This window comes from Meleagris gallopavo, chromosome 15, assembly GCF_905368555.1.
Source record: "Meleagris gallopavo chromosome 15, MGAL_WU_HG_1.1, whole genome shotgun sequence".
Taxonomy (NCBI): Eukaryota; Metazoa; Chordata; class Aves; order Galliformes; family Phasianidae; genus Meleagris; species Meleagris gallopavo.
This window is the reverse complement of record NC_139418.1, coordinates 3687202-3699257: the sequence shown is the minus strand read 5'-3', so window position 1 is coordinate 3699257 and position 12056 is coordinate 3687202. Positions and strand designations below refer to the sequence as shown.

Below are 12056 nucleotides of genomic sequence, written 5' to 3'. Positions count from 1 at the left end.
ACTCAGTCTCTAAAATTCACTCTACATGTTGAATTTGTCTCAAAACTAGAGGTTTATGTAAAACAGTGAAATCTTTGGAAAGTGTTACAGAATACTTAAACAGAAAAAAAAAGATAGAAAAGGATAATCTGAGTTTCTTCAACATAGATTTTTTGTTTGCTAAATAGATTGCTGTGTATGATTACTTGAATCTTAAATTAACTTCAGTTTTATTGTAACTTCTCACTGTATTTTATTCATAATACTAGAAAAAAATAAGATAACATACTCTTGGTTGTCGATTTGTGACTATATAGTTGCCAATTAAATTCACTATCCACAGTGCTAAAAAATTAACAAACAAACAAAAAAAACCACCAAACCAATTTAACTCCCTAACAGGACAAACCTCCAAACCATGTTCACATGTAGGTACTTTTAAATCTTGTTAACAGGAGAACATTAAATTTCTTCACATAAAACAATTAAAATATGAAGTTCCTTCTAGAATGACATCAGTGTACTCGGCCAGAATTCAGCAATGGCATCCTGCTGTCATCTCACCAGCAGGTGTCAGTGCAGGACGAGAGTAAATTGAAGCCGCTTTTAGGAATGCTGTTTTCAGTCCGTCACATAGCTCATTGTACTATCTTAGCTAAGAATAAAAGGGCTGAAAATTTAAGTTCCGATGGAAAATAAGACGTTTTCTATGGAAGCACGTTTTACTGTTGAAAAATTATTGTGAAGGTCATTTGATTCTATGTTCTCACAGCATTCTCATTCATAACTTTTTTGTTTCTTTTTTAGGAGACATAAGAAATGACATTTATATTACACTGCTGTATGGAGATTTTGATAAATACAATAAAACAACTCAGAGAAGTGTGGAAGTAATAATGTGTGTTTGTGATGAAGAAGGGAAAACCATACCAGTAAGTTCTTTTGTGTTTATTCCCTGTATGATAGACATATAAACATGAAGTACTTTAGGGAAGTAAGCCTTAAAAAGAAATAAGTCTTACAAATTCTTAAGAAATACCATTATACAAAAACTTTATTCCCACACTTGACATCTTTCAATAGGTGAACTTTATGATGTTGACTGTAACAGATCTATTCAAATCCTATAAATGTCTTGCATAACACTGTAAAACTGCTGGAGAGAAGTAAATATGAATGACCTATTTTAGCTATGACTAATGAGCAAACAGATTAAAAGCTGTTTCTGACAATTACTACATTATAACTCCTAGGGGTTTTTTTTTTGGTGGGAATTCATGGAGGGAATATATTTGTGCATTTAAATGTGTGAAGTACCATTTTTTTCCACAAACCCTGGATTTGTGCCAGGAAAACTGCTCCTTGTGAAGTGAAGTATGTGGCAAATAAAAAAAGAAGTGAGAACAGAGCAGTGTGGACAGGTCACATGCACAGCATGAATGTTTACAGTGTCTTCTTGTTAGTCTATTTCTGTTTTTATGAATTTTTGTCTTTTCCTAAAGACAGTTTAACACCTGTTCAGTATTCAGGGGAATTTTCGACCTTATGAGCTTCATACTGTTCTTTAAATCATGAGGGTGAAATCATACTGACACTTCCTGAGATAAAATAAAGCTAGAAAAGCTCGTTGTACTTCATGAGTTGCTGAAATGTCGATGTGTTTATGAATTACAGCTAAACATTTGACCTAAAAAGTAGCTTCAAAGCTTGAATAAAGAAAATCCTAAACACATGTACTACCTAGGATCCACACAAGAACTAGTAACCCTGATCACAAAGCATACCTCTGAGAACACCTAGCCATCAGCCCTATGGAGAAAGGCTTGGGGGTCCTAGTGGATGAAAAGCTGGAATGAGCCAGCAGTGTGATCTTGCAGCCCAGAAAGCCAATGGTATCCTGGGCTGCATCAAAAGAAAGATGGCTAGCAGAGAGATGGTGATTGTCCACATCTACTCTGCCCTTTTAAGGTTCCACCTGGAGTAATATACCCAAGCCTGAACTACCCAGCACAGGCAGCATGTTGAGCTGTTGGAGTGGGTCCAGAGGAGGGCTGCAGAACCTCCACTATGAAGAAAGGTTGAGGGAGTCAGGCACTAAATAAGGTCAGGCTTGGAGAAGAGAAGGCTCCGGGGAAACCTCATTGTGGTCTTTCAGCACTTGAAGGGTGCTTATAAGCAGAAGGGAATGACTCCACACAGTCTAATAGTGACAGGACCTGGGGGGGAATGGCTTTAGACTAAAAGAGGGCAGATTGAGGCAAGGTGTTAGGAAAAAAATTTTTTTACTCATAGGGTAGTGATGTGCTGGAACATGTTGCACCAAAACATGGATGCTCCATCTCTGGAAGCATTCAAGGCCAGGCTGGGTGGGATCCTGGGCAGTGTGATCTAGTGGCTGGCAACTCTGCCCATGGCAGAGGGTTGGAACTGGATGATCTTTAGGGTCCCCTCCAACCTAAGCCATTCTATTATAGAACTTGCATGTACAGGAGATTACTGCTGTGAAATAGACTTCATTAAATTCTATTGGTTGCAGTCACAGAAAATATGCTTTAAATACCATGCATTAAATCTTGCAGTTCAGTGTTATGTACGTTTAGTTCCATAGGTGGACTTTTTCTCCAAATGCTAGCAGAAAATATAGTTGTCCCTTTGTCTGAGAACTGACTGATGTTCAAAAAATGCCTCTTTTCTGGAGGCAATACGCATCACACATGTTTAAGCAAGTTTTCCAGGGTTGATTGAAATACCATAAATACAAGTAATAAAGAAAGCAGCTGTTGTTCTGTTTTAGCCTCCAAAATGAAATGTGTAACAGTAAACTTCCAAATCTATGAATTTATAAAAACTTCAATATTTCTTATTGTTGTTATCTATCATTCAGACAAAAACAAATTTATGTTCATTAAACATGGAATTTGTGGGCTCTGTTTATGCATCAAATTAATTTCAATTGAGAGGGCTGGAAGGACATTTACTGTTATGAATAAAAGGCCTCTTGTACTAAGTAAATGTCACAGAACACATTTGAACAAGTGGGTACATAAACCTAGAAAAATCTCCCTTTGTGGAGATGAGACTTATAGTTAAGTTGCAGAAACCAGGCCTTAGAAACCTTCCTGTATCAGAATTGCACATTTCTTTTCTTGTCACCAGATGTCTTCCCTGGTGTTTGAAGATTTACAACATTCATCAAACCTTTAGCACCAAAGTTTCAACTTTGCATTAGTGTATCCTTTGTAAGGTTAGCTTCATCTGTGCTCTCAGTAACAAAGTCAGCGCATTTGCTTCTGTCAGGAGGTTTCACATACGATTGCTTGTGAGATGTCAATGGTCATGCTTCCTATGTTATCACCATTAGTGATTATTCTGCACGTGCAATCAGTCAGGGAAGATGGAAGTACATTGAGACTCTTCACAGATTCCCTTTTAAACTTGATAGGAAGTTAAATTGGGTTTGTACTGGTTCTGACAGTCATTAGAGCAGAGTAATCTGTGCTGTGGAGTTTGACCAGATGAGAAATGGAGTAGTGTCAGGGAGGGTCAGGATGGGTGTTAGGAAAACTTCACCTGAGGGTGGTTGGACATGGGACAGGCTCCCCAGGCAGTGAGCATGGCCTTGAGCTGCCGAAAGGAATGCCTGGATAATGCTCTTAGGCACAGTTTTTGAATTCTGGGTGGTTCTGTGTGGAGCCAAAGAGCTAGACTCAGTGATCCTTGTTGATCTCTTCCAATTTGGGGATCTTTGGGGATTCTATCAAAATGAGCAGCTAAACGGGATGAATTGCAAGTGAAAATACAGAGGGTAGGTGTCTTTAAAGTGGTTGTGTTTTTTTTTTTTTTTTTGTTTCTTTTCTTTTTTGGCAAAGAGATCTAGAATAGGCTATAGGGAAAGGAAATGTAGAAATTAGGCTGAAAGGGGAAAAAAAAAATTAAAACATCTATTGGTGCATCTACAACTTCTAGTTGAGAAATCACCTTTGGTACACAGACAAATACTTCTGTGATTCTGCTAGAATTGAGTATTTTAAAATCAGGGGAGAACTCAATGGAAAAATTAAAGCTGGGATGTTGTTGCGTTGTGTACCTCCCCTGATAACAGAGATGAACACCTTCATTACTTAAGCTCATTGGCTGGGAGAGAAACGCAGGCTCTGTTTGTTACCTCGCTGCTCTCACATGGCGTAACCCTGTATAGTGCCATCAAGTGGTAGGGCCAGTATAAAGATGGGAAACTTTTGTTTTTCTTGCGTTTGGAGGCTTGGAAAACATTATTTCCTGTCAAGGCTTCCTTTCTGTTGGCAATGTCATCATTAATTTGTGAATGACACCAGGCCCAAATTCAATGCTCTTTTTAAGACGGTCCCTCTTGCCCCGTGACCAATGCCAGTCCTGTACATGAAGCATTCACGAACTGCATTTTCCAGGCTCCAAAAGGCTTCAAGCTGGAGCCCAACAGCGTTTTGGGGCGGCCTAGCCCTAACCATGGAGTCTGCTCAGTGGGTAAGGGTTCATCTTGACTCCTCACGCTGAACTCCAGAGAGGCACGGAAGGCGCCGTGGCTGTGGGCGGGAAGCGCGCCCAGCGCGGGCTGCAGGGCGGACCATGGCCGCTGGTCTCGCGCCCGTTCCCGCCTCGCGCTGAGGTAAAAGCTGCTGCCCGGAAGCGGGATGCGAGGAGAGGTTTTCTCTCGGCGGATTGGTTGGTTCGTTGGTTTTGCACGAGTCACAGTGATTTACAGAAATTAACGAGCCGCTAAAGAGTGTTTGTTTCCTCCTTTTTGTCAGAACGCTGTTTGCCTGGGAGCAGGGGACAAACCCGTGAGTGAATATCGATCGGTTCTTTACTACCAGGTCAAACAGCCGCGCTGGATGGAGACCTTAAAGGTAGAGCACAGACATTCCCGCTGTGCACCTTCGCTTGGTGCTGCCTCGTGTGAGGATAAAACAGGGGCAAAAACTTCAGCTGCATGGGAAATAATAATGAACTAAAAAATATTCTTTTGAACCACAACAACAGAAAAAAACCAAAAACCCTCTTGCATCTCTTAAGTATCGGCTAATAGTTATCAAATCTAGCTTTAGTACCTTTAACTAGAAAATGCCCAGAGACTTCTAGAAGTTCTTAAAAAGCATGTCTGAGGCTTGATAGCAAGCATGATGACTTTTTAAAGACATCTGCTGAAGGTGATATTGCCATGTTCAGCGAGCCTGCTGTTACAGCTGTCTGCGCTGTTGAGCATGAGGAGGGAATGGAAGTATTTTTTGGATAGAAAGACGTTGAAATCTGTGTTTCCGCCCTTATATGAAATAGGTTATGTCGAATCACTAACAGTAGATCCCCTCGGAAAGCGTGGTTGATGTGAAGAATGTTATTTAGTCAGAGTTTTAAAGGGAAATTGAGTTGTAAATAAGCACAGTGGAGTGCAAGTCTGAAGTTTTAGCATTATTAGCTTGATAGTATTAGTATTATTTTAAGAATTGGCATCTTGTTGCGTATTTTGTTGTCATAAGTAGGAATGGTAATTAAAAAATAAGGCAGTCATTCTGAGATTCTACTCAAGGGTATGGAAAAATTTGATCACAATTTATTTTCTGCTTTTATTAAAGGTAGCAGTTCCTATTGAAGACATGCAAAGGGTGCATCTGCGCTTCATGTTCAGACACAGGTCATCTCAAGAGTGTAAGTAGGGACTTTTTACTTTTGTGAGGTGTGATTAACTGATTGATAGTCAACTGCAAATATTGGTTTTGCAGCTAAAGATAAAGGAGAAAAGAATTTTGCAATGGCCTACATAAGGCTAATGAAGGAGGATGGAACAACTCTTCAAGATGGCATCCACGATTTGTCGGTCCTAAAGGTATTGAATTCTTTTTTTTTTTCTCCTTTCTTCCTGACTGAGACTATTTTAAAAATACATTGTCTTTGACTGCATTTTATTATTCTATCTAAGACAAAAACATTCTTTATCTGTTAAAAACAAAAGTAGTGCAACTCCTGCGGCTATTAAACATGATACTGTGTTTTAATTGCAAAGAGTTTATGGAAGAACAATGGGAGACACTCTTCCTTCTATTTTTATTGGATTTTATCTGATTTTGACCTTCTGAATTAAAAAGAAAGTCATATGAAAACTTAGTACCTGGAAGTACCTGGATTCCTCCCTTCATGGAACATAATCTTAGGGAATGGTTTGAAATTGCTTTGATTTTGACATGAAGAATATTGTTTTGAGTAACCCTGATTGAACAGAGGTAGCATTTCTGATTTTGTAATTTGAAACAAGGAGCAGATGTTTTGAGATTCTTTCTTACTTCGTGTTTTTTTTTTTTTTTTTTGTTTGTTTTTGTTGCAGAAGTGGGAATTAATAACCAAGGATTGGTGCTAATATACATGATTTTTTTAATATGGATTAGGTTGTTCTCGGTAACTTAGTTTGCCATACCAAATAGCAAGTGAGATGCATACAACTGAAAGTTGTTTACATACTCCAACAAAAAATAATGCTAGTATACAGTTATTTACTTGCTTTTTACAGATCAAATTGGCAAATATTTAGACCAAAGTAGTGTGGTAACCATATTGTATGACTAGTTAATGTTGGTTACGAAGCTTCATCTAATTAATTCCTGCATAATTTTTTTTTTTTAATTAAGGCCATAGAAACCTACTTTTTGTTTACTTTTGCAGGAAGTACAAAGTAAGTTTATTTTTAAATTCAATGGCATTAAATATGTGATAAAAGCTATGTTATTTTTCAGGGTGACAGTAAAAAAATGGAGGATGCTAGTGCATATTTGACCTTGCCTTCTACACGTCTACATATAGAGAATAAAGCAGCAACCCTAGGGAGAAACTCAAGTATTGTAGGTGGGCTCTCAGTAAGCTCACGAGATGCGTTTTATATTTCAACTCTTGTTTGTTCTACAAAGTTAACTCAGAATGGTATGTATCTTCTAAAGGTAGAAATTTTAGGAAGAACATTTCTGCACAAATGAAAAATCACATCTTGAATTTCAATGTTTGTCAATTATTTTTTGATAGTGGGCTTACTAGGTCTATTGAAGTGGCGCATGAAGCCAGAGCTGCTGCAGGAGAACCTGGAAAAACTGAAGATTGTGGATGGAGAAGAAGTTGTGAAAGTATATCTTTTGTTGTTGGTATTTTGCAAATACTGGGCAACAGTGCAATACTGGATTCCTTTCTGAATGCTTATATTAGCTTTCTGCTCTTTCTTTAACTTACTCTAGTGTTTTATGCTCTGTATGTGGATGTGTATGTATAAACACATGATCACAAGCTTACATTGTACTGATAAAGACAGACTTTTGCCACAAGACAGCATCAATTGTATTCTGCTGTGAAATACGCTAAACATTTCTGAAACAGGAGTAAATGATCCTATTTAAGATAAATTCCCCATTCTGATAGAGGAAGAAAAAGAAACAGCAGTTTCCAAAATGACCAAAATTGATTATAAGATAAATTTGAAAGGAGAGTTTTGCTCTCAAATCTGAAATGAGATAGGAACAAATAAGTAGTCCTTGTTAGATTTAATCAAACTAACTAGGAATGTAGTGTTCAGATTAGGAGTATTGGTTTTTTTGTTTTTTTGTTTTTTTTAAATAAAAGCAGCAGACATCTCTCTTGAGTTTCTTTAGGAGGAAGGTGAATTTACTTCAGAAGAAACAAACAAAACAAACAAAAACCCACAAATTATCCCTCTCCACCCCAGAAAAAAACCTGCCAAAAACAAAAACCGATAAACATTTGGTTGTCCAATCACTGAGGAGCCTTCCTTTGATTTAAAGGCTTTTGAATCAGGCCACAGAAGTTAGAAGTGTGGTTTTTAATCACCTTCTGTAGGTAACAATAGCAACTACTAATTTGTACCATTAAGGAAGTAGGAATGCTGTTTTAGGTAACTATATGTAGTTCATATAATATTTTTAGCTGAATTCCATAAGCTTTGAGCTAAGTGTGTATTCTTGCTTGTTCACGTCTGAGGATTTAAGTTTATCATTTAAAGAAACTAGAGCCAAAATCTTCAGAAGTGTGTTCTGAATTTATCTGGTGTTTCAGCAAAGCTCTCTAAAAATTCCGACTTGGGGAACACAAAATTGCCTGTCTATGAATTCAGTTTTGCATTTTTCAAGCTGAACTGGTTGTCAGTTTATGATTTAATGTTTTTTATAGTTTCTCCAGGATACTCTGGATGCCTTGTTTAACATCATGATGGAGCATTCCCACAGTAATGAGTATGATATCCTTGTCTTTGATGCACTGGTAAGAACCGACAATGAAAGATTTAAGCTGTCAAAGTAAAAAACTCTATGAATGTGAATGAATATCAAATTACTTATCTCAAGAAATTGGCCTTAAATTCTCAACAAGATAACAGGATATTACTATTTGGTAAACAATTCTTTTAAACTATGAAACTTTTAAAATGGTGGATTATCACAAATGCTTCAGGAGACTTCATGTTTTCATTTAAACTGTAACTTTACGGAAAATGCTAATTGTATCTCCTTCTACTTAGATATATATCATAGGACTCATTGCAGACCGTAAGTTTCAACATTTTAACACTGTTTTGGAAGCATATATTCAACAGCATTTTAGTGCAACCTTGGCATACAAGTAAGTTGTTTTGGTTTTCGTTTTCCTTTTTATTTCTTCTAAAATCTCTGCAATCAAATTAAGGAGAGTAAATCCTATTTGTGGATTTTCTGATGCAGTTGTAACAGTTATATTGATACTGCTGTTTGCTTATCTGGAAACAGAAAGGCTATGATAAATAGTTACAGATTATAAGTAAAATTAATTAACAAAAAGATGAGCTTGGAGTTAAATAATTTTTTGAGGTTCATTTTTCTCTTGTCTGGATTGTGTTGCTATGTCTGTACTTCCCTTATATCCTGTGAAATTTGTCAAAAGATGCTGTGCTATAGGTCCTCTCCATTTGCATTCCTGTTTGTAATCTGAAGTGTTTTAAGTGAGGAATGTCTTTATCCACTTAGGTGTGTTTCCACATCTTGTCTTACAGCAAACAAACCCATAGGGAAAAAAAATGTTTGTGAACTGTCAATTCTTCATATGCAATTCACTGTCCAGTATTGCACCAGAAATTCTTAGCCACAGTGAAATGGAATTTTTTTATTTTTTTATTTTTTTGCTACATTGTCTGTTGTGAACTGAAGGTCTTACTGTGGTTATGCCAGTGGGAAGTAGAGTCAGGGACAGAATTTTGTGGATTTTATGGAGCTTCTAGACAATACTCAAAGGGGAAGACTAATATTAGTAGAGATCAGAAACAGTAGACATACATTATGCAGTAAATTTAATACTAGATTCCTTTGTCTAATTATGCTTTTTCAGGTGATGATAGGATAAAATTCCTTTGTCTTATGAAGCAAGATGATGCCATAAGTTTCTGTTCATCTCTGGGAAGTGCTACCAGGATGGATGAATAGATAGATATTTTTCATCTGCCTGAAGTCTTGTTCTGACTATTCACTGGGGTGACAGATTGAAACAGAACTCTAATTGAGGATTTGAATAATAGATGAAAGATCTTAGCTGAAAGCTTGGAATAGTTGAGAACATATTGTTCTGTTCTGTGCTGGATATTCAGCAGTTCCAATTCAGAATGAAACGTGCCTCAGATGTTATATTGGAACATAAGATTGCTTGCCGTGCACAATCACTCCTTTCTCACATTCTAGGAAAGCTGGGGTCAGCTTTATTGGTTTTAGAAAGCTCAAGCAACAAACTACATGGTCTTTACTTGTCTTTTGTTCTATATATAATTTGTAAGTAGCATATGCAATTTAATGCTTTCTACTGTTGTGGAAGTAGAGGAGGTTGGATATGGAACTTCTCAGGTCAGCCTAATTTGTTTAACGTACACATAAGACTTTCCAGCTGGTATTTTCTTATGATTTAATCAAAGTTATGGAGTTAAAATCATATTATGATTGTTCCAAAAATCTTGAGTTTCCTTGGCATCACTGGTTCCTCACATGTGGAAGATAAATTGTTTTTAAAACAGAATTTATGACATAGAGATAACTGTATATGACCTAATTCATAGTTAGAAAGGAGACACTGTGCCTCAGATATACAACAACTGCATTTTCTTCTGTGTGAATGTGTCCCTAGATTTGTGGGAAGAAATTGACTGTAGGACACTACTTTTATCCCCGGTGGTTTGTAGCTACAGTTGTTTGGATCTAGACAGTAGATAATTATTTTGTGATCAAACATGGATCTGATGATTTTTATAGGAGCACTTTATGTGAAGTATTATCAACAAAGGACTAGCTCTCCTTGTCTCAGATTTTCCTTACTGGTCATTCATGCCCAGTGTCCAAATGAAACACAAGATCTTATAGAGCTTTATGCCTCTAGAGATTTGAGCAGATAGTGAAAAGCTTTGGATGTGAGGTAGGACAGCTGATAGTAGGTGGAAATATGTTGCCAGTTCAGCAACAGATTAACTTTGATCAGTAGCTTTCCTACAGAAGTAGTTGTCATCGAGGCATTTTCTGCTGCTAGCAATGATTCATTGCTAATTATCTTCACTTTAGAGTAACTCGAAGAGTTTTGTCATAGCTTGTAGTCAGAACCCAGTGTCTACAGACCCCTTGTCAGGTGCTACTGATTAGACAAGTTAAACCTCTCATTCAGCCAAGAAAGGAAGTTCTGTTGAAAGTCATTCCTAAATAAGTTTTTTGACTCCAAGAGTGTCTCGCTCCAATTTATAGGAGGGAGAGGAGCTTCTTTTAACAGATGTATGCCTGATGGCAAGATTAAGACACAATGGGTCAGATGTTAGCCCAACCAGTTTATTACAAATCCTAGTTGTTCCAGGAGATGGGGAAGGGAAGACAGGCGATAGAAAAGAGAGGAAATAAAAGCAAGGAGTCTTTGTAGGAAGCAAGAGAGAGATAGTCAACACAATGGGTCCTATGAACAATGTGGTTCATAGTTCAGACATTAATCTTCAGTAGTGATGTGTTGTCAGGGATTGTTGTTTGGTTGACAGCGATGATGGAGACTCTTTCCACAGGCAGTACAAAGTCCAAAGCTGTTGAGTCAGCTCCTTTTGGAGTGACAGCTCCTTGGGCCCTGCCAGCAGATAAGAGGGAGCATGGAGGTGCCAACTTGTATCTTGCCTTCACAGGATACAATGGTATCATTCCCCACTCTCCATAGCAAGCCAGAATTATTTGGTTGCAGACCAGATCTTCCACCAGTAAACAGCCCTGAGCACTCTCTTCCGGAGGCAAGCAGCTTCAAAGAAATGCTTTCAAATGTAGAACTGTCCACACAATGATGTTCAACTGCCACACAGCAACATCCACTACTCATCTCCTAGTTAAGTCAGAGTCTTATTGCAAGAAATGCCTTGGAAAGCAAACTTTGAGCCAAAAAAACAGACAATGAGATGATACAATCTTATGGCCAAACTGTGATATCTTCTTTCTGTTTATGTTTAGTCATCCATTTGTACCTTGTTTATAGAGTTCTGGGATGACTTAACATTGAGAATTGAGGAAACCTGCGTGGACTGACATTGCACATAAGCCAGATAAATTTTATTCTAACTCAGTACAGAGCTGTGAATTCGGAGAAGCAATACAGAGGAATAAATAGAAAAATACAATGGATATTGTGCTACAGTTGCCCGAAAGGCTGAGATTATGAAACTTTAGTCCTGCAGCTGGAGATAAGATGGTGCACTGGGGCTGAGGTTGTGTCTAACTGTTATATACACATAAATGCATGTATATATGTACATTCTTTGCATTAGCTAGGCTTTATTGGAGTTGTTATTTCCATGTGAAAATGTCAAAATACAGTAATTCACTTCATGAAGTTTCATCAGCAGAGCTGGTGAACTGTTAAATTTTTCAAGAAGCAAGTGTTAGTTTGATTTTTTTTGTTGTTGTTGTTTTTGTTTATTTATGGTAGGGAATAGTATGTTCCCATCCCTTTATTGATCTATGGGGAAAAATTAAACCAACAGAACAACAACTATGGCTATTATTTCAGTCCTTCTTATTGCCACA

The 12056-nt window shown here is 37.5% G+C and overlaps 1 protein-coding gene across 1 annotated transcript in view; it reads left to right on the top strand.

Annotated features, from left to right (window-relative positions):
• Positions 1 to 12056, top strand: part of DOCK2 (dedicator of cytokinesis 2) — a 158750-nt gene that overhangs the window by 24274 nt on the left and 122420 nt on the right. Inside the window, exons 14-21 of the mRNA XM_010718884.4 lie at positions 787 to 911; positions 4767 to 4865; positions 5589 to 5661; positions 5736 to 5839; positions 6741 to 6924; positions 7024 to 7121; positions 8176 to 8265; positions 8522 to 8622. Of these exons, the coding sequence (XP_010717186.3) occupies positions 787 to 911; positions 4767 to 4865; positions 5589 to 5661; positions 5736 to 5839; positions 6741 to 6924; positions 7024 to 7121; positions 8176 to 8265; positions 8522 to 8622 (874 nt within the window). The remainder of the gene's footprint in view (positions 1 to 786; positions 912 to 4766; positions 4866 to 5588; positions 5662 to 5735; positions 5840 to 6740; positions 6925 to 7023; positions 7122 to 8175; positions 8266 to 8521; positions 8623 to 12056) is intronic.